The sequence below is a fragment of the Mixophyes fleayi genome, chromosome 1 (genome assembly GCF_038048845.1).
Source record: "Mixophyes fleayi isolate aMixFle1 chromosome 1, aMixFle1.hap1, whole genome shotgun sequence".
Lineage (NCBI taxonomy): Eukaryota > Metazoa > Chordata > Amphibia > Anura > Limnodynastidae > Mixophyes > Mixophyes fleayi.
Window position 1 is genome coordinate 407,441,946 of NC_134402.1, and position 23,295 is coordinate 407,465,240.

Genomic DNA, 23,295 nt, shown 5'->3' on the forward strand with positions numbered 1-23,295 from the left:
CAAATATATAAGTATCATGTTCCCAACAAGTTAACCTCCTTTTCCAATTTACCAACCACACAATGATAATAGAGCTCCTAATGTTGTGAACAGCTACAATTATATGTAAATGTTTGCTAAAATTTACATTCTAAATATTACTTAAATCTCTCTTCTTCTACTTCAATCTTGGGGCCCTTTGCAAATATTTTGAGTTTAGCTGGATACAACAGAGCAAATTTAATATGGTTCCCAACAGATGTTTACAAAGAGGGGCAAACTCCCTCTGTTTCTGCAACACAGCTGTGCAAAAATCATGAAATATTAACATTTTATAAAATTTCACTACAAGATTACTCACCCTTCTATAAGCTGGTGGGAGGGCCCCCATGACCAGTCTCTGTCTTTCATCATTTCTTGAGTGCTCCAGACCCAGTCTACGAACTCGTCTAATTATTAGAGAGTTGTTTCCTGAATTGACCCTCAGAATACCCATTTAATCTCTTTGTACATAATCAAGAATGTACTTCCCTGTTACGCTCTCATTTTGTGTTAGCTCCTAAATGCGTCATAGCTGCTATGATAGAAGCTTGAATGGTGTCAATTTTATGTTGGGCAAGTGCCATTATTATTAAGGACAGTTCCTTATCCGATAACGTAGCAGGACTCTTAATGACAGGTGCACTCATTTCCACCTTAGAGAAGACTGGTGGCTGAGGAGATGAAGGTGTACTGCTCTGACATAGGGATTTGAGCGATTGCCATTTCAATTTTCCCATTGTACTGGTAGAAAGTATGTCTAAATATTTATCCATAACTCAAAGTATATGTGAAATACAGTTACTAGGTGACCTATAACTTCTAAAAGACCATCAACATTGGATGAATGACAGCAGTTACAGAGAAATGAGAGGATATACATTATATCCTCCTCCAGGTGTTGCACATAGTGAAAAACAGATTTATAGTAAATTTAGGAAAATTATATGGCAAAATAAACAACTCAAAATAAGAAGTGGGAATACGTTGGTTTATTAGAAACTGGATGCCAATTCAATGGAAAAATGCCTTTTTTTATTTTTCAAAATGTAAGTCTAGCACGTGTTTTACATAAACATAAGCAAGAGATCTCCACTGAGATTCCACACTGCCTGACAGTTTGTACTCTACTCAGTTATGTATGCATTTAACATTTGCAGAAAAACATTAAAAAATTTTCTCATTTTTGGACTAATTGTGTGTGTTCATCTATATGAATCATGATCAGTCGACTGAAGTGCAGGAGCACCAACCAGCTGCTGGCAGTAGTCATGATGATACTAGTCCTTCTACACCATCTACTAAAGCCTATGCTCAAGGGCATAATGGGTCAAGGAAACTGAAATCCAAAAAACAAGCTTTTACATTGGTTAAAAAAACAAAACAAAACACCTTTAATAAAGGGAAAGTTTACTGTAGAATAACATAAAATTACCAACATGCCATTCTACACAAAATAACAAAAAGCAGTCCAGCATCAGCTAGCTCCCTTCTCCCAGCACCTGCATTCTACACTGGCATCATCCTCACCCAATACTAATTCATCCCCGCTGGAATCCACCATTACAGAAGGCTCTGTACTCTGATGTAATTGCCGGTAAAGGCAATTACATGAATCTGTAGTTCATGCTGATGAACATAACCTTTTCCACATTTTTAGGAAGTAGCCTCCTATGCCATTCGCTAACAAGGTTACCGACTGTGCTCAAAACTCTTTCCGAGTACACGTTGGAGGGTGGGCAGCTTAGGTGTTGCAAAGTGAGTTTGTACGTGGGTCTTCAAATTGCCTTTTTTTCCTCCCAGTACGTATGTCTAACGTGTCTATTTCTACGCTGTCATTAAAATAATTCTCCATCATTTTCAGCTTTCCCAATGTCATGGGTTGTGGAGTAAGTATGGATGGCTTTTCGCTGTTCCTCCACCTTCTGAATCATATAAAGGGTGGAATTCCACCTTGTTACCACGTCTTGCTTCAGTTGGTGGCAGCGCAAATTCAATTCTTCTTGCAGCTGCTGCAATCTCCTACATGCTGTTGCTAAATGCTGAAAATGTCCCAAAATGTTTCAGGTCACAGACAGCATCTCCTGCACATCCCTGTCATTTTTAAAAAAGCTCTGTACCACCAAGTTAATTGTGTGAGCAATACAGGGAATGTTTGTGCCGCTGCTCTGTCGCTTAGTATTTAGCCAGCTCGCTGCAGTCTTTGGCTGAAACTGGATGAAAATTATTTTGTGACCTGTGAGGTGGTCAAAATTTACTGGAAATGATTGGAAATTAGTGTTATTGAGGTTAATAATAATTTTGTTCCAATAATAATATTGGAACAAAAAAAAAAAAAAAAAAAAAGAGCCAAATTATGTGATTTTAGCGTATTTTAGCAGTTTATTTATTAAAAAAAAAAAAAATACAGATCCAAAACAAAAACCAAAACACTAGGGTCAGTGAACATCCCTACATAAAACCAGTGTTTTACCCCCAAAATTTTGCCAGCCGGGTGGCATTAAGAAGCAGCCGAGTGGGGGCAGTTATAATCAATAATAATCAAAAAAATGTTGAGGCTGCTGCCCACAGCTGCAAGAACTGGTCAGCCTGGTGGTCTAACTCACACTTCTGGCTTTCTGCTTGTTAAAGTAAAAGAAACAATGGTTTTTACTATCCTAATAGTAAAAACAGCCGAGTGGAGCACCCGGGAAATTGGGGAGAACACTGACAAAACTAATCTTGAAATAACACCATAACAACTTTGAGTCACACTCATACAAAACGGTTGAAAAGAAACAGATACGATGTCTACAGAAAATCACACCCACCAAAACCATGAACAGCAAGAAATGTCACAGTGTTCCTCTCTAGAAAGTCATGATGTAAGAACATGAACATACTAAGAAAACAAAAACACAGGAAATCTTCCAATCTTTGGAGCTGCTGCCTGGAGCTCCTACATAGACAGGACGTGCAATGTGCTTGCTGCTCAGCTGAAGTCAAACCAGCAGTTCAGTTACTCTGTAGCATGATTGCACTGCGGTTATTGTATAATTATATTTATTATAATGAGCAACTGATTGGGAAAACAAAAAACGACATACTAAAGTGAAATGACTGTACCAACAGATAATTACAGGCTGCAGGAACATGACTCAGTAAATCAATCACCTCTATAGCTCTCCTGCAACTGCAATACACAGTTACTGTTCCCACGCAGACAGCGGGAGCAAAACACAAAACCAGATTTATCTTTACACATAACAAATAAGATCATTAAGTGTGTACGCACTGAGCCATAGCAGAGTACATTAAACTATCATTATATCGGAGACTTTATATTCTACATATGCGACTTATGTGTAGTAGTGCATTATATATATAAATAAATATTTGTAAATTTACATAGTGCTCTATGTAAAAGCAGGTGTGAACATATGACAGGATACGCTGCAGTGGAAAAACTAATAGTGAAACAAAAGCAAAATTAATTTGGCCACATAAGGCAAAGACAAGGCTACAAGATCTTTATTGTGAAATAATATTGACCTATAAACAGGAACAATCCGAGTATACTGAACAAGTAGCACTATGCAGTGGTCAATACACAAGGGGTAAGAACCAGGCATGGCTCAACAAATATTGGTAACTCTTCATCTTACATTAGTGATTTGTGGTAAAGGATGGCAACAAGGGGGCACCCGCTGCCTTGTATATCTCATACCCTATGATGTGACTGGGTGGCTCTCCACTAATTTGGGCCTGCAAACAGCAGCATAGGTTTTATTATCCTTACATATACCAATACAACCAGCAGGGCGTACAGTAGGAGAGTACAGCAAACATCTACTATATAAATGCCTAGTGGCGTGTGTGGGGAAAAAAAACCACCAAGCTGCAGCGCCACCTGCTGGGCAGAGTTATAGACTGACCTATATATTTCTTGAAGGAGAAGTGACAGTTGGGAGTAGTTGGTGGTTGCCGGGGGTGAAGGTGGGGAGTTTTTAACACCTTAAGTAGCTTGATGAAGGATGTGGCGATGAAGATGAAGGATGAGGTGATGGAGAAAAATGATGAGGTGGTGACATGTGGACAAAACCACGTTAAAAAAGGGCGCTTGCGTCGGGAAGTAACGCTCTTCCCCTGAGGAAGCCTGGGCTAGGCCCAAATGCATGACAAGAACCTTTTTAACACCTTAAGTAGCTTGATTTGACTAGAATGCATGAGTATCATGCACGGGTTAACTTGTTATTAATAAAACAGGAACATAACTTAAAACAAAGGTGAGTGGTCTCTGCTTTGCTGCAACTCACAATTTAAGATAAAAAAGAGGCAAGTTGTAGAAAAGACTCAAATGCGTGCTATGGAGCAGTAATATGTAAATGTAAGTGGGATTGGATATCACCACAGGATCTACAGCAGACCTGGCCGATGTGCGGTTCTCCAGCTGTCGTGAAACTACAAGCCCCAGCATGCTTTGTCAATAGAGAGCCAGCTGATTGGCAGGGACTTGAAGTTTCACAACACCTGGAGAGCCAAAGGTTGGCCAGGCCTAATCTACAGGATGAAAAACGTGAACATAGAGAAGTGTAGTGGTGGCATTATCCATAGGAGGAGGAGAAATGGGCAACGAAATCACAACTTGACTAGGCTGATAGCATGACCTGCTTTCTATTCTTACAATAAAGAGGCAGCAAATATAAAAATAATGGAACATAATCAAAAGAAGGAGGAAAAATAATATTAATTGTTAACAGTGTTTTGCTTAGAAAACACAAGAACATTAACTTCAAAAGGAAGTGACATATATTGCTATTAGTTGAGATTTCAGACTAGTACATCTTTTCAAACACATAAAAATGACATGTACTTGCTAAATCACCAGAGTAAGTGACAGTGCCATAGATTTCAAAATACAGAAGAAAAACAACTGTGACAGATTATGTTACTACACTCATCAATATGCTGTAGCAGAAATGTTCTAATCATTAATCACTTTATTGTCATATGGGGGGAATTCAATTAGCCGCGAGGTGTCTCTGGAATGTCCGCGAGACGCCTCGCACGGAAAAACGAGCGGAGATTTCTACCGTAATTGCCAGCAATGTGTATAGTGTGATGTCATCATCATCAATTATTTATATAGCGCCACTAATTCCGCAGCGCTGTACAGAGAACTCATTTACATCAGTCCCTGCCCCATTGGAGCTTACAGCCTAAATTCCCTGACATACACACACAGTCAGACAGAGGGAGAGAGAGACTAGGGACAATTTTGATAGCAGCCAGTTAACCTAACTGTATGTTTTTTTTGGAGTCTGTGCTCCACATCGCCGGCAACAGAATCTGCCCCACAGTATCAACCTGAGGTAGGTTCAGCTTCTACTCCTTCTTCTATGAGAGTAAGATCTTTAGGTGCACACAGAGTCAGTTTATGATAACTACACTTTTTCCAAGGCTCCACATATTAAGGATATTTGTATTTCATTACAATTTTGATTTGATTAAATTATGTTGTAATATCAGAAACTTGTTTTCATTATCCAACTTGCATCATAAAGAGAAAAGCTAATTGCTGACAGGTCACTGCGTTTCAGGGCAAACTTTGCAGTATGGAAAATGTGGTGGGCAAGTCATGAGAATGCAGCCTATGAAGACACTAGGAACTAGTATAATTTTGAAAAACGTTACAGCCCACAAAACTAGCTGTTTGAAATACATAACTGCCAGCAAAGAAAAAACATATTTCGATTAGAGGATCTATATGACTTGACCCTTGTTCCCAGATAGCAAGTCCCCCCTCCTCTTTGCAGCAGCCACATCACTATCAATGACCTACGGCACAGTGTTTTCAGTGATTGTGACGTCAGCCTACAATGATGCAATCAAGTAACTGCTGCACTGAGATGTTTTCTATATGGCATAGTATTATGACTTCACATCTCATTAGTGATTGCACTTGTATTCCTCCACCTGTAAGACCACGGCTCTTAGCCCTCCTTGCCTGAGCAAGATACCAGTTATGAGCATTTGCTGTGTGATCTCCAGTGATTGTTATTAGTCTGTTGCTGAACTTTTGACTGCCTGAGCACTCCGTTTTCTCAAACTCTTGCTTGGCTTCTGACCTCACCTATTTTCTTCTCTCCAATTCATACCTCAGCTTGTGACCTTGATTATTTGACATTCTATAATCCCTGATCTAGGGTGGTATCTTCAGCTATCTGGGTCTACTTCCTGGATCTTCAGACATGACTAATTTCTCAGGTCTAGGTCAGTTCATTTAGGCCCTACCTGTGCCTGGCAGGTTCTACTGCTGTCTGATAAAAGCAGTGTTATAAAGATCACTTCACACAAGCAGCTAGTAAGCCATAGAATTCCTGACACCCATAAATCCACACTTCAATACATCCTAAATGCTGCTGCAAGACTCATCTTCCTCTCACGGCTCCACATCTGCTGCACCCCTTTGCAAATCCCTACACTGGCTCCCTGTGTCCTCCAGAATCCAATTCAAATTACTCACCCTTATCTACAAAGCCCTCAACGACAACACCCCTGCATACATCTCAAATCTCATATCAAATACTCTACCTCTCACCCTTAGATCTACCTTCGACCTGCAACTTGTCTTGTCTCTGGTAACCACCTCTCACTCCCGCCTACAATACTTCTCCCGTGCTGATCCCCACTTATGGAATTCCCTACCACGCTCAATTAGACTTTCCCACAGCCTTCAAATCTTTAGATGCTCATTGAAAACCCATCTCTTTTTTAGAGGTGACCTTATCCCCAATAACACACAGTAATGCGCCCTCACAACTGTCCCAATCTCCATTCTGAACCATATTGCTCCTCTTGTTTCAGCTGTGCCCTCTTTCTTTTAGAATGTAAGCTCACTAATGAGCAGGGTCCTCCATACCCTTTGTTTTCATGTCTGCGTTTATTTTGTCTACCTTGTATGTCCCTGTTATATGTATGTTCTTGTCTTCCCTACCGTACGGCGCTGGGGAGCACTGTGGCGCCTTACAAATCTACGATAATAATACCATTACGTTTCTTTGTGTAGGAGTTAATAATATACTCTCTATTTTGCAGATATTTAATGTCATACCCAAGAGTCTGATTATCTGAATGTTATACATCCCGATCAGAAATGTACTCATCTAGAACACATTAATCACAAGTGGTGTGTCAAGACGAAGATAAATGAGACACAGAGCAGCACACTTCATTAGAACAGCATGTTCTATTCATCTTAAAGAATGTTTTACCTCAAAAATATGTCATTACACTTTCCTTTACATTAGACATGTACACACGCATGCATTTATATTCAAGCATGGACAAGATGTAAAAATTAGGATCCTCATGGGAAAAAAAACCCAACTAAATCTAGGAAGACATTTAGGAGTCTGGAGAGCTGCTACTGTAATTTCAGGAAATGCCTAAAGAATTTAGATACCATAATTAAAATGTCCACTTCTAGACAAGTTTTGCCTATAACTATTAAGGATGATCCCTTCCCTCGGAACTCTGTTATCTGAAGCCCGATGCTGCAGCTAGCTGACCGTGCTATGAGATATCAGTTCACAATACCTATATATATGTATGGAACAAGCTTAAACACATTACCTCGTCTTTCCTGTGTATGGAAGTTTCATAGGTCTGTAGTAAGCCCTGGAGGTTGTCTATCTGGTTGCTCAAATGAGTAATGTGCTCTGCATGCTTTTCACTCTGAGTTTTCATCTCCAACTTGTGCTTCTCAATTATGGTGAGTCTCCATGTGTTTAATTCAGCCATCACATTTGTCTAATAAAGAAACAGATGTAATGATATCGTTGTAAAAACAAGACAGGAGTGACGGTATACTGGAGCTTCAATCATTCAAGAGCAGGTTATTTTGAGCCAATGAACACGGTTGGCTGATCATGCTGGCTATTAGGCAAGCAAGGATGAGCGGACAATCAAGAACTGACATATGCAAATACTGCAATGGTGTCAATCATTTCAGTGTGTAAGTTTGTTGGTGAAAGTTGAGAGCTGCTTGATAACATTAAGGTGGACCAATCATCCTAAACAAAAGTGGTGTGCTTCAAACAGAACAAAGATTTCCCTAACAGCTGCTATAAAGACATTTTATCGTTCTTCCTGAATTTACAGCTGCCACCATTCTGTTTACACTAGCAGGATGCCTGGTGATTCCTTCATTTTACTTTCATATAATATCAGTGGCTAAAGAAATAGAGGAAATTAAGAAAATAAAAAAATAACTAACTTCCTTGTGCCCAGATTAAAAGGTGATGACCAACTTTGTGGACTTTTTTTTTTTTACAATTAAGTGTAATAAACTCATAATGAGGCTATTTTGTAAAATAAACCCCTACTGATCTTAAACAGCTAAATACACTATAGAGTAGAGTCTATCAAACAAGTACCTAAAAAATAAAAAAAAAATAAGTACATCAAGAACACCTCTGTTTTCCTGTGATCGGCACAATTTGGAAATGGATAGGTTTTTACATTTGAATATAATCATCATCATTATATATTTAAATAGCGCCAACATATTCCGTAGCGCTTTACAATTGGGGACAAACATAGTAAACTAATAAACAAACTGGGTAAAACAGACAAATAGGTGAGAAGGTGAATACCCATGGCATGCATAAAAAGGGGCATAGATGCAAGGGAAGACAGTGTAATTTTGCCACTGTATAAATCGTTGGTAAGACCTCATCTTGAACATGCAGTACAGTTCTGGGCACCACTCTATAAAAAAGATAATTTGGAACTAGAAAGGGTTCAGAGAAGGGCGACAAAATTGATAAAGGGTATGGAGTCATTAAGTTATGAGGAAAGGTTATCCAGTTTAGGCATGTTTACTTTAGAAAAGAGGCGTCTAAGGGGAGATATGATTACTATGTACAAATACATTAGGGGTCAATACAGAGAGCTTTCATGGGAACTTTTTACCCCAAGGACCATACACAGGACACGTGGTCATCCCCTAGGGTTAGAGGAGAGGAAATTTCACAACCAGCAAAGGCAGGGGTTCTTTACAGTAAGGGCAGTCAAGATATGGAATTCATTGCCAGGGAAGGTTGTGATGGCAGATTCAATAGATATGTTTAAGAAAGGGTTAGACAAATTTTTAGCGGAAAGGTGTATCCAGGGATACGACCGTTAATTTAAAATAAAGGATAGTAGTGGATATAGGGTAAAAATTGGATTGCAATATTGAATCTGGGGGGATTTTCAAAATTGAAACAGATGGGCGGTTGCCTACTCTGGATTAATTTCAAATATATGTGCAGGATTGCAGGAGATCCAAAATAGGTTGAACTTGATGGATGGGGGCTTTTTTCAACCTCATCAACTATGTTACTATGTCATCAACTATGTTACCCATGGAACGCATCTGTATTGAACAATTTCAGGATTGAGTGCTTGTAAAATTGCACGTGATCGCTCCGTTCACCCTTAGACGCACCTCAACTCTGTAGTGTTCCTGCAGATTGGGTGGGGCTTATAGGATGAGATCCAGAGCATCCTTCCGTGTGTGGGGGTTTTAAGGTGTTAATGGGGTCCACAATAGGATACCTAAGTGTAGATCTCTTAAATCTCTCTCACAACTCATTCAATAAAATTTGCACAAACAGTGATCACGGCTATTACAAACCATCAATGACCTCCAACATTAAGAAATGGCTGCTCATAGGGAGTCATATTAGAGAAACTGAGACCATTACAAGCAACTAAATGACAGGTAAGGTAAAAATGTCATCCCCTGGTCCAGTAGGTGTAATGTAATGCAGATGATCTAAAGAGCACTCAAACATTATTCTAACATAAACAGTGTATCGCTGCAATCTGTGGATGTTGATTATGTATTGTACAAATGGCATGGTTTGCCTATATTTACAGTGATTTTTGCCAGGTGTACTGTACTGTTTACTCTTAGTCAAACTGTTCAACTGTTTTGAAATCTCCTCTCTTAGTTTGCTTATCATCTGTATTCTGTTAATTTTGTGTTTAAAAATGTTTCAATAAACTGTAAAAGTAAAATAGGAAGCAATTTTGGAACAAATACCTTTCTTGCATATTGCTCAGTTGTATACACCAGTTTTTAACTGACAAAATAAATAGGACCCTAAACAGCTTATCTGCGCCTCTCCCCTTCTCTCAGTACTACTTGTTACTAGTGTAACCAGAACCAATAAACTAGACAAGTGAAAAGGATAGATAACTAGTAATAATACACAACTTAAGACAAATTAGGAAGTAACATAAAGTTAACATTGCATTATATAGCTTATAAACAAAATCATAATTAAACTAAACCTATAGCCACATCTGAAACCTACCTTTAGGTTATCGCTCCATAGATCAAGTACGCCTTCAACTTGCTGCATGTTTTCAGAGGGGACAGGCAGCTCTGTTACCCGGATCTGTCCCATCTGTGCTGAAGAAGAGGCAGAGGAGGATAAGCCGTGGAGAGACAGCTCTGAAGAATGAACAGGAGAGAATGCCTCCATGCCAGATGCAAACGGTGACCTTTCAAACGCTCTTTCTTCTGAAATAGAAATGTGTACATCATGGCAACTTTTCAGATAATTATCAAATTATTTCTGATTTTAATATTCATTTTTTTTAATGACAACACAGATACGTTTCTGATGTTAAATATTTCTCTGGAACACGATAAGAAAATATTTTGAAACAATTTAGTTAATTATCCGTCATGACAGACACAAATATTTGGCATCGGCAGCACCAATCTGGAAGAGAACTGACACTTTTTACAAATGTTAAGAATGAAGAAAAGAAAAAAAAAAAAAAAGTGTTTCCAGTGGATAATTCTAATGTCTGAAGGCAATATGTGCGGAAATCAATGAACAGTTTCAGATACATTTCAGAAAATAAATGAATACGTTTTTTTTTTTAATTAAGACAGCTGTTGATAATAAAATATGTTATATTAAAGTTACATTTTTGCACTGGATTACATTTTCCAAAGGGCATTTAATACCACAGTCTCATTGTGCTGATGTTTGGATGGTCAGGCCACATCCCCGAGGATAAAAGCTGATAACATTTTTTAAACTGTTTCTCCACAACCAGATACAAACTATGTATCGTCCATGGGGTGTAGATAGTGAAATGATCCACCTCCACTTGCCCCACCATCTGTTCAAACACTGCCGCCTCCCAGCACTTCCGGTTGGTGTTCTCTCCGAGCTGCGTTGACACAAGGCGCAGTATGAATAAAATGTATTGGCCCTCCCCATTATTCACAGCTTGGACTAGTCTCATAGCTATTTATAGAGGACTGGAACGACACATTGATGTTTAACCAGTGTCTTGCTGTCCTTTCCCCACCGCGAAGTGCAAGAATGAAGACATCAGTGTCGAGCATGACCGACAATTTTATGGACATCAGGGATAGTCAAAGGTATATGCTATCATTTTACCATCTACCAATCAGGGCAGTCCAAGGTTCATTTTATCTTTTTGTGAAGATAAACTAATAGCAGGTTTATTACAGCAAAATAATGTTTTTTACAATTTGACCATTATTCAATACCCCATATTAAATCAAAAGGGAAAAAAATATATATTAATCAGTTTGTTAAAAACTCTTATACCAAAAACATAACAGACTTTAGAAATCTGACTAGGAAATTTGCTGCTGTCAGATTTCACGTTAGAATTGTAAAGCCAATTTTTCTATGAATATATATTTTTTTTAAAATCAAACTTTAATATTGGCTGTAGTAAAGCAATTATAAGTTTCTCAATTTCATGATAGTTGACCTTTAACTAGTTTATTGACGAAGCAGGAGGAATAAACAACAGTGGCTGTTCAGGGCCATCTTAACAACATTATGGGCCCCTGGACAAAGCAGTGCACCGGGGCCCCTAGATATAGATATATAGATGTATACAGATACAGATATAGATATATAGAGATAGATAGATGTACTTGCTCAGTGACCCTTGAAGGTTTTTTTGCAGGTTTTTTTCTTTTGCAGGATTATTTATTCTCATTCAGAGCCGTGCCTATGGGGCCCCCTTGCCCGTGGGGCCCCCGGGCAGCTGCCCTTCGTGCCCAATGGAAAAGATGGCCCTGTGGCTGTTACCTCCTTGGTTGTCTAAGACGGTTGGACGGGGATTAGACAAGTTAGAACTCTCTCGAAGAAGTTCAGTTTCTGATCTTTTAGGAATGTCTACTGTTGATAAAATATGTCTTCTTTCTACAAATAAATATTACATGTTTATATTAATATTAAGCACAACATAAGTCTCATATTGCAACAAAAGGTTTCAAAACCATTCAGGAAAACTCAATGTAAAGTTCATACAAACTCAAATCATACCAAGAACTGTAACTGATAAAGTAAAATTCAGCAACTTACATAATCAAAACTACTAGCTCAGCCGCAAAATAATGTAAGACGGTTCATCGTTCATGTGATATAGAATAGTTTAAAAGGGTGGGTCCATGTTTAAATGAAATTGAAAAAGTAGCCAAGGGCTGCAAAGCAATAGGAAGAAAGCCACCTGTAAACTCTAGTAACATGCCTGACAGATGACTTCGCTCTTTAGTTATTTTATAATGCTGATGTTATGGCAACAGCAGGAGAGGAAAGAGGCTTAATAACTTCAAAAATAAAACAAGGATAAGAAAGCAACATAAAAATATATATGCTATATATTAGGTTTAAATCCTCTTAAACATTAGTTTGAAGGTTGGTGGTGTAAACAAATGAATGGTTTCTTATCACGATATCTCAATGGCGGTATACTCGGTTAGCTGATTTGCAGCAACAGACCATTGCAGATGGCCAACGATTTATTTGCTCAAACCAGCCATTGTATTATCACACTGATACATACACACAATACTTATGTGTATACTTATCAGTGTGTTAATAAATCAGTTGAGATGAACACTTAAAATCATCTTTGGTAATCGGCAGTGTTCTGTTTAAAAATTAAATATGAACATGTGATATATTCCAAAATGCATAAGACCCCACTTCAAGCAGAGTATTTATGTAGCAGTACAATGAGGGCCTGAGTGCTTGTGTTTACCTGGAATTTGTTCCTGCACAACTTCCTTGGCACTTGAAAACCTGTCACTTGTGGTTTGTTCAGCAGTCAGTTGATACTCCCTGAGCAAATGAGGCCCAAACTTGGGAGTCACCACAGCATAACGAAGGAGCTCATCATATTCATCCTGTCACAAAAGAGCCGGAATGATAGGAGCTGCTTAACCGTGTAATGAAACCAGGAGATGGATGTCATTTCTACAACAGGAGGCACTACTGGAAAGCAGATTCTCGCTTCTTTTTTTAAGAACATGTTCACATTGAAAGCACAACTTATACAAGCAAACTAATGCACAATCTTCCAAGCCACAAAGATAACGGTTGTGGTGAACGATAAAAATGACGCACACATACGTGACCGGTAAAATCACCATTGTGCCACACAACAGTTTATGTACTGGAATTCATTGCAATGAATTTCCGTGAAAGGTTTGACCAATGCTTAATAGAGTTTCAGAAAAATGAAAGAAAGTTATTACTTTGGTGGCTTCTTATGTACATACATACACAGTTCATGTTTGGTCTACTGCTATATCTACATATCTATAATATAAATGTCTAGTGGCGTGTGTTAGTCTGTCTGTGTGTGGAAAAAAATAAAACCAAGCTGCACGCCACCTGCTGGGCAGAGTTATACACTGACCTACTAAATTCTTAGTGTGTGTGGGAAAAAAAAATTCAGAAAGGGCTGAAATTTGGTATACTAAGATGTTTTTAATTTGTTAATTGTTAAAAGTGTTTATAAAGATTTAAAAAATATATATATATATATATATATATATATATATTTCTTGAAGGAGAAGTGACAGTTGGGAGTGGTTGGTGGTTGAGGCCTGGGCTATGGCCCAAATGCATGACAAGAACCTTTTTAACACCTTAAGTAGCTTGATTTGACTAGAATGCATGAGTATCATGCACGGGTTAACTTGTTGTAAATAATTGGTCTACCACCAAGAGAGTTATAGTACAGAGTAAACTGTATTATCCGAGACTCAAACTCAGAAGACTGATTAAAATGAACTCATAATGTTACACTGAAATTATTACTATGGTGCACACACGTGTACTTTAATAGGAGAGCTATTTCTTTTTACAGACTGTCAGTAGTTTTACAGATTGGAACCTGTTTATTAGACCAGGTTAATCCCAGCATCATGCAATCTCCTTTGTTACCAGCATGTATACAAGACAGTACCACCTAGGTGACTCAGTTTGTTTATGGCAGTGCCAAGGAAAGGCCAAGATTGTAAATGGATGTAAGTTTGCATATGTGACTTAATTGGCACTTTCAGAGATATACATAGGTACTGTGGACAAACTTGGAGAATAGGAGTTGAAATTTTAAAGACTATAGAAACAAAGAATAATAGAGGGAAGAATGGATTAGGAAAAAGTGGGGATATTTAAATACAATATAATAGTACATAATCTAAAAGGTTATAGGCCTAGGTCTGGCAATACATCTACGGCACCAAGACTGTACATGTGTCCCACATGAACTGTATGTATTCAGTTTTGACAGGGCAGCCATGAGGTAAACAGGTCCTCTATCCTACCCAACAGACAAAACTCACAGGGCTAGATTTACTAAACTGCGGGTTTGAAAAAGTGGGGATGTTGCCTATAGCAACCAATCAGATTCTAGCTATCATTTTGTAGAAGGTACTAAGTAAATGAAAGCTAGAATCTGATTGGTTGCTATAGGCAACATCCCCACTTTTTCAAACCCACAGCTTAGTAAATCTAGCCCACAATCTGGTACATTGGTCACTACAGAACGTCTAAACTTCAAGAACAATACAAAACAAAACAAAATAACACAAAACAAATAAGACCATGTGAAGTATTCTAGCAGGAGAAGTGTAGCATCATTCCAGGATAGTTTAGACAGTTCACTTTAAGATTAAAAACCATATAGCCATTGTAAAGTGCTATGGAATAAACTGGTGCAATGTGAAGAATAAGACGAAATTGAGAAAGTTTATATTAAATTGATATGGACTAATTCAATCCTTAAACTCTCACTACACACTGGTGAAAGCATATTTGACCTTCATGCAATTATAGGCATGCCAGAAAATGTAGAAATGTCTGATCACTAATACCTCTTAACTATAGTCAAGGGAGGGAATTCAATTCCGCCCATGTGCGGCCGGACATCATGACAATGTCCGGCTGCGCTCATTTCCCAGTAACTAGGGAACGCTAACTGCTGATTTTCCTGCGCACCTATATGGAGTGTGAGGATAAATTAGTAAAGATACATTGCGGCAGTGTCTTAATGAATGTTCCGGAGGAACTTCATGGGGAATTGAAAAGTGTTGCAAAGAGAACGAGAGCAAATATGGACAAAATTCTAATTTGTACAGCCCATAAAGTATCACTTTGAATAATAGTAAGAACATGGTAAATTAAACCCACAATAAACGTATGAACCAGAATATAAAATGTATGTTCTAAAAGAGCTCCTCGTATTCAAAGCAGTGACACTTACCGCTCTTCTTATACAATATAAATTATATTTCCAAAATACACAAAAAGGAAGGAGTCTAAATATCAGAATTATAATTAACTAAATAATTAACTAATAAATAATCAGATAAACAATCTTAAGGTTACGATCTAACAAAACAAAGTAGCAGTTAGTTCAGTTGTGAAGAACAACTCCAACTCCAAAGAGCCTTAAAAGATACAATGTTCTGACATTACCAACATGCATCATAACCATCATCATCAACTATTTATATAGCGCCACTTATTTCACAGCTCTGTACAGAGAACTCTCACATCAGTTCCTGCAACAGTGGAGCTTACAGTCTAAATTCCCTAACATACATATACACACAGCCCGAGAGAGATGAAGGTCAATTTTAATAACAGCCAATTAACCAACTAGTATGTGTTTTGGAGTGTCGGAGGAAACCGAAGCACTCGGAGAAAATCCACGCAAACACGGGGAGAACATACAAACTCCACACAGATATGGCCATACTCAGGAATCAAACTCATGACTCCAGTATTGTGAGGCAAAACTGCTGACCACTAAGCCCCCGTGCTGCCCGCATCATTAAACTTCAAGAAACAGAGGAGTAAGAGAGACTGAAACGCATAGATGACCTGTTCATAGTAGGCGAGCGGACAGTAGACCCCACTGCAGTAGTTGCTATACCCGTCACATACACACTGCTGGGAGTGAATAAGAAATTACATTCCTCCAGGCCACCGTACGTTTCACAAATCAAAAAAAGAAAGAACAACACATATTAGAAAGGAGAGAGCAAAAGAGACAATTACAGAGGAAGAGAAATAAGAATAACAAGGAAATTGATAAATTGGAGTAAGTGTCAAAATAAGAGTTACTGACAAACTAAATAAACCAGAGAAAAACAAGAGACAGGAAAATGACAATGAACTTTGATTAGGCAGAGAGCACAGAGAAAATGGGAAGATTCAAGTGTAACATCTTAAAATGAAGCTGGTGAGTGAGATTTAAAGAATGTGCACAATAAAGAAGATTAAAATATGACAGTACTCATCCATTAACAGGAAATAAGTAAAAGCGGAAACAATGAACTGTGACAGGAAAAATAAAGAAACTTAATGTCAGTTAGACAACAGCGAGAGTCAGCATTACAACAGGAATCACACATCTCAGACGCCAACAAGCTCCTCACAGGGGTCTTCCAAGTACTGAAATTGTGTTCATCTCTCTTGCCAACTAATCTGATGTGACCGAAAACTGTCTCCAGACAGATAAGTACTAAAGTACTTACCAAGAGAGAGGGTCTTGCTTAGGTCCTAGTCCAGCATATCCAATTTAGTTTCTTGTTATATAGTTTATTCTGTCAAAAGGAAAATGCATGACTACACAATCATCTATTTCAATGTGAAAGGTTGCTGTAAAGCCATGTGATGCTCATGGCTGACCAAGGTTTGGACTGGAAGGAGATGGTGGTGGCTTTTGATACCAGGAGGAAAAATAGAAGCTGTTTTGTCAACTTCCTGGATTTAAAATGGTGGACCTGAGCCATTAAGAAAAGCAAAGCAAAAAAGGAGTAACTTTACACCTTGGCAAAACCATGTTGCATTGGAGGGGGGATGTAAATTTAAAATGTGATGACAGATTTAGAGCTGTGGTAGGGAATTTCCTATATCAACTTTAAATTTCAGTGTAAAAATAAAGTTATCAAGTATTTGTGTGCTACATGAAAAAAGAGCTTAACGTATGTGCAAAATAATAAACTGATTTGCACCCCTATCATGGTATGTCCAGGAGAAAACTTACTCCTTTTTTTTACTTTTTATCCTTAATGAATCAGGCCTGGTGACTTCAAGCTGTATCAGTCAAATATCATATTGTGCAATCTTGGCAGGATACATGATCTCTATGGAAAAGAGCCAAGAGGAAGCCCGCATAGACACGGTAAGCCATTGGGTGCAAGATCTCAGGTTGAAATACGTACGCCTAATCTATCAGAACTATGAAAATGGAAAAGATGATTACATTAAGGCTCTGTGTGACAAAATTGGTCACTTTGAAAGGCTCCTTCTTCAAATCATTTGGGAAAAAGGCTTTTTCATAGAAGATGAAATTTCCTTTGCCGACTATAATTTGGTGGATCATCTGTGCAACCATTGTGTCCTGGCTCAAGATTGTCTTTCCAGCTTTCCACTGCTCTCCATCTACATCACCCACATCTCCAGCCATCCTACATTTGAAAAATATCTCTACAATGATGCCGACAAGAACTGACCAATAAATGACAATGGCCAGCAGTAACCGATAGAAGCCAGACAGTAGAATTAAACAATGTGCATCAAGAATGTAGAAATGAATAGACTTTGTGGTAAATGATGTTTACCTACATGGGTAGCCAATGTAAGCTATTAACAATCTATATATAATTTCTGTTTAAGGAGAATGGAGTCTTTTACTGGACATGGTAATAGACTCAGCAAGTCTCTTGGACAGATAAGTACTTAAAGTGGCTGAACAAATAGTAAATTGTAATGTGTCCAAAAGTCATTATTCATTTCCTCCCTTTAGAGGCCAAAATAACCTAAACTGAACTTAAGAGAAATTATTCTAACAGCAAAGGGAGAGAGCAAGAACAGAAACATGAAGAGATCTCTAAGTGAGTAACTATGTCATACAACCAGGGCCCCATGAGGACCCCCCCCCCCCCCACCCCCGGTGAGCCGAGCCGCCCCCAGGGCACTTACCTCCTTCTCCTGGCATTGCAGTCCTTCCCCGGTGCGCTGTACGCTCTTTACTGAGGAGATCTCGTGAGAGTGAGACTCACGAGATCTCCTCAGTAAGGAGACTACAGCGCGCCGGGGAAGGACTGCAGTGAAAGTGCTCAGCAGCATTGATCGCGCCGGGGGCGCCTCCCGCCCCCGACCGATCAATACTGCTGAGCACTTTCAAGGGCCCCCTGGATGCCCGAGACCCCTGGGCTGTAGCCCAGTTAGCCCTAGGGTTAATATGGCCCTGCATACAACTGTATTACAGACTATGTTGCTAGAGTCAATACTGTATTAAGAGTAATTATATTAAAGAGTTTAATACAGGAGGTATTAATATATTACAAGGAACTGGACTAGAGTAGGTTACTAGAGACTTTAATGTAATAAGTCTAATTATATTGAAGTGCTTAATACTAGAGATATTAGTATATTAATGAGTGGGTCCTGATAGATCAAAGATGTATCCTCTGGATATAATTCCTGAGACCCAATTGTATTGAGAGGTCACCGCCCACTGATCCAGAAACAAATGTAGGCGACCCCCTACCTCCGGTGGAGAGAGGGGACCCCATCTTGCTGAGGGTTTGTCTGAACTCGAGGACTGGGCGCCTCTTAGAATAAGATCCTTCCTCTCAAAAAACCTCAACCTTCTGGCAATAACAGAAACATGGCTCATGCAATCAGACACTGCCTCACCTGCAGCACTTTCATATGGTGGCCTCCATCTCACCCACACCTCCAGACCTGAAGGCAGACAAGGAGATGGGGTTGGACTACTTCTTTCCCCACAGTGCACATACACAGTTCTACCAAATGTCCCATCACTCACGTTCACATCTTTTGAAGTACATGCTATTCGCATTTTTAATCCATTCTCCCTACGTGTTGCGGTGATCTATCGTCCCCCTGGAGCACACCAACAATTTATTGAGGATTTCTCTGCATGGCTCCCTCACTTCTTATCTTCAGACATCCCCACCATCATCATGGGTGACTTCAACATCCCCATTGATAACCCACCTTCCAAAGCTGCTTCCAAACTACTCTCTCTAACATCCTCACTTGACCTCTCCCAGTGGATTGAATCATCTACTCATAAGGATGGCCACTGCCTTGATCTTGTTTTCTCTAGACTATGCTCAGTTTCTAATTTTATTAATACACCCTTCCCCCTCTCGGATCATCACCTTATCAGCTACACTCTCACCCCCACTGCTCTAACCTCTCTACTGTCTAACTCAACCAAGCCTCCTCATACTCGTAGAAATCTTAATTCTATTAATCTTCAACAATTTTCCACCTCTCTCCAACACCTTCTCTCCCCTATCTCTACATTCTCATCCCATGAGATGGCAGTACCTCTTTTTCACCTAACCTTAGCAACGGCCCTTGATCAAGTGGCTCCAGCGACACTTCATACTACACGTCGACTTCGATGTCAACCGTGGCACACCAAAGCAACACGAAATCTTCAAAAACTGTCCCGTAAAGCAGAACGTCACTGGCGTAAATCTCGAAGCTCTAATGACTTCTTCACATATACTTCTGTCTACCACTCCTATCGAAATGCTCTGGACACTGCAAAACAAACATACTTTCAATCTCTTATCTATGCTCAGGCTTCTAACCCCAAACGCCTTTTCAATACATTTAATCATCTTCTCAATCCTCCCACCCCGAACCCTCCATCTACTATCAGTGCTCAGGATCTTGCTTCCTACTTCAAGGACAAGATTGACAAGATCAGACTAGAAATGGTATCCTCTTCCTCAACAAGCCATCAGCTCATTTCCTTCCCACTACCCTCTGACACCCTTTCTTCATTTGACCCCACAAATGAAGAGGAAATTTCTACGCTCTTCTTATCTTCCTACTCTACCTCCTGTCCTCTTGATCCTATTCCCTTGCAAATTGGTAGATCCCTGTCTTCTGTGCTCATTTCACCTCTAACTCAAATCTGTAATCTCTCACTCTCTACTGGCATCTTTCCATCACTATACAAGCATGCAGTGATTACTCCTATTCTAAAAAAACAAAACTCCGACCCAAACTCTCTCTCAAATTACCGTCCCATCTCTCAGCTCCCTTGCCCCTCCAAGCTTCTAGAGAGACTTGCCTACACTCGCCTCACACGCTTTCTTTCCGCAAACAACCTGTTGGATCCTCTTCAGTCTGGCTTTCGTTCTCAACACTCCACAGAGACTGCGCTGACCAAGGTTGTTAATGATCTGATCACTGCTAAGACTGAACGCCATTACTCTCTCCTAATTCTCCTTGATCTCTCGGCTGCATTTGACACCGTTGACCACTCTCTTCTCATACAAATGCTGCAATCCCTAGGTCTTCAAGACACAGTTCTATCCTGGTTCTCATCTTACCTCTCTAATCGCTCTTTCACTGTTAATTTCTCTGGAGCCACCTCTGCTCCGCTTCCCCTATCAGTTGGAGTACCACAAGGCTCGGTGCTAGGTCCTCTGCTGTTCTCTATCTATACCGCTTCTCTTGGAAATCTAATAGGCTCCTTTGGCTTTCAGTATCATCTCTATGCGGATGATACCCAAATCTATCTATCCTCTCCTGATATCTCGACATCTGTGTTGTCCCGTGTAACTGACTGTCTTTCTGCCATTTCATCTTGGATGTCCTCTCGTCAACTCAAACTTAATCTTTCTAAAACAGAGTTAATAATATTCCCACCCGCCAACAAGAGCATACCTGACATTTCTATCTCTGTTGATAACATGACCATAAATCCCACCCCACAAGCTCGCTGCCTAGGTGTAATCCTTGATTCACGCCTATCCTTTGTTCCCCACATTGACTCTATATCTAAATCATGTTACATACATCTAAAGAACATTTCCAGAATCCGCACATATCTCACACAAGACACTGCTAAAACCTTAATTCATGCACTAATCATCTCCCGCATTGACTATTGCAATTCCCTCCTTACTGGTCTTCCCAAAAACAGACTCAAAGCCCTAAAATCTATCTTGCATGCTTCGGCAAGACTGATTTTCCTTGCAAATAGCTATTCCTCTGTTGAATCACTCTGTATGTCTCTACACTGGCTGCCTGTCTTCTACCGAATCCAATATAAAATACTTTTACTAACCTACAAGGCCATCAACAAAGCTGCACCAACATACATCTCCTCTCTTGTCTCAAAATATCTCCCAACTCGGCAACTCCGTTCTGCAAAAGATCTGCGTCTCTCATCCACCCTCATTACATCCTCCCATTCCCGGTTACAGGACTTTTTTCGGGCTGCACCCACTCTATGGAACTCTCTCCCTCGCACAATAAGACTCTCCTCTGTTCTACAAACTTTCAAGCGTTCTCTGAAAACCTACCTATTCAGACAAGCTTATAATATTCCTCAACCACCATCTTAACCTCACTACCTTTAGCCTGTTACACAATTTCACACAAGACAACTACCCCCGGACCAACATTGTTGTGTGACAGGATCATTTAGCTTATGAGTCACCTTACCTTTGCAGTCTGGCTGGGCCAAGATGCAAAATGGATACTTAACCTCATGTGTCAATCTCCCATTGTCCCATAGATTGTAAGCTTGCGAGCAGGGCCTTCTCACCTCTTTGTCTGTTTTACCCAGTTTGTTTATTAGTTTATTACGTTTGTCCCCAATTGTAAAGCGCTACGGAATATGTTGGCGCTATATAAATAAATGATGATGATGATGATGATCCCCTGCCCACAGCCTGTCCCCGGGAACCCTGGGTTCTGCCTCTACTGGTAGACTGACCCCTGTGAACCGGGTTTCCCCGAAAGGACTGCCGAAACAAACTAAACCTAGGAGCTCGTCCTCTAGGCTCATTCACTGGTAGGTAAGTACTTTGTGAGCCATTTATCTTGAATAGGTCTGGATCCCACTCATATCAACAGTTCCTTTATGTATTCATTTTCTTTTTCTTGCTCAACATTTATCTGATTTTTCCTTTATATTGTATGTTTTAGATTGTATTTTGTATTAATACCATTAATAAATGTTGTAATATTTTGCACTGATTGGTTTCTCCCATTTTTCACAGTCATTGGTATTTATCTTGTGCTGGTACATTCTGCTTTTGTTAGGAGTTATCATCCTACCTCAGTAACTGAGACCCATAGGATCTGGCCCTTATCTCACTGGATCATTTCTACTGAGCTTCATAAAGGAAAGGAGGCACATGACACCACAACCTTTTTTCACAGCTTTTTTTTACCTGCATTTATTTTTGCTATTAGTATTGCATTAACAGAAAAGTGTTATACAGAGGCTGCCTCTTAACCAAACAGCATATAAAAGCTATTTATTTAGAAAGTATTTTACCATGAAGAAATATATTTAAAATTACCTCTCATTTTCAAGTATATATCACTGATACATTATATATAATCGTGTCCAAAATACAAACAAATGACTTAAACATTACATGTAAAAACATGTTTATAGAGCAGAATGACAGCAGCTTTGAAAGATCTCAGACAGTGAGCAGATTAAGTGACTCGGGTAGGATGTTCCAAAAATGTGAAGGTAGAAAGGAGACAGCAGTGTGTCCACATACCTTACTAAATATGGGCACCAATAGCAGGCTTCTGGAGGGATATCTTAGGTTGTAAGAACTATTGCACTACTCACTGCAGGAATAAGACGTCTGTTCAGGCAATAGGGGCAACTTTTCAAAAAATTAGTTACAAATAGGCAAACTACTTCAGGGAGAGTGGGAATAGATCTCATAGCATGTCCTAATTGTGTGCTTTGTAGGTACATAGCCAAAAAAACTGGCAGAGTTGTATAGAGTATCAAGTTTGCTAAGGTGAATTTGAGAGGCTGCGCCATAAAGTGCACCCCCCCATAGTCTATATCAGGGGTATTTAACCTTTTAATACCAACTGCCCACTTCTGTATCTTTGTTGATGGTAAAAT

The 23,295-nt window shown here is 39.4% G+C and overlaps 1 protein-coding gene and 1 pseudogene across 1 annotated transcript in view; one reads left to right on the top strand and one right to left on the bottom strand.

Annotated features, from left to right (window-relative positions):
• Nucleotides 1–23,295, bottom strand: part of POC5 (POC5 centriolar protein) — a 51,674-nt gene that overhangs the window by 23,527 nt on the left and 4,852 nt on the right. Inside the window, exons 3-6 of the mRNA XM_075182011.1 lie at nucleotides 13,096–13,240; nucleotides 12,141–12,254; nucleotides 10,365–10,573; nucleotides 7,633–7,809 (exon numbers count right to left, since the gene is read on the bottom strand). Of these exons, the coding sequence (XP_075038112.1) occupies nucleotides 7,633–7,809; nucleotides 10,365–10,573; nucleotides 12,141–12,254; nucleotides 13,096–13,240 (645 nt within the window). The remainder of the gene's footprint in view (nucleotides 1–7,632; nucleotides 7,810–10,364; nucleotides 10,574–12,140; nucleotides 12,255–13,095; nucleotides 13,241–23,295) is intronic.
• Nucleotides 16,969–17,892, top strand: LOC142098987 (glutathione S-transferase P 1-like; annotated as a pseudogene).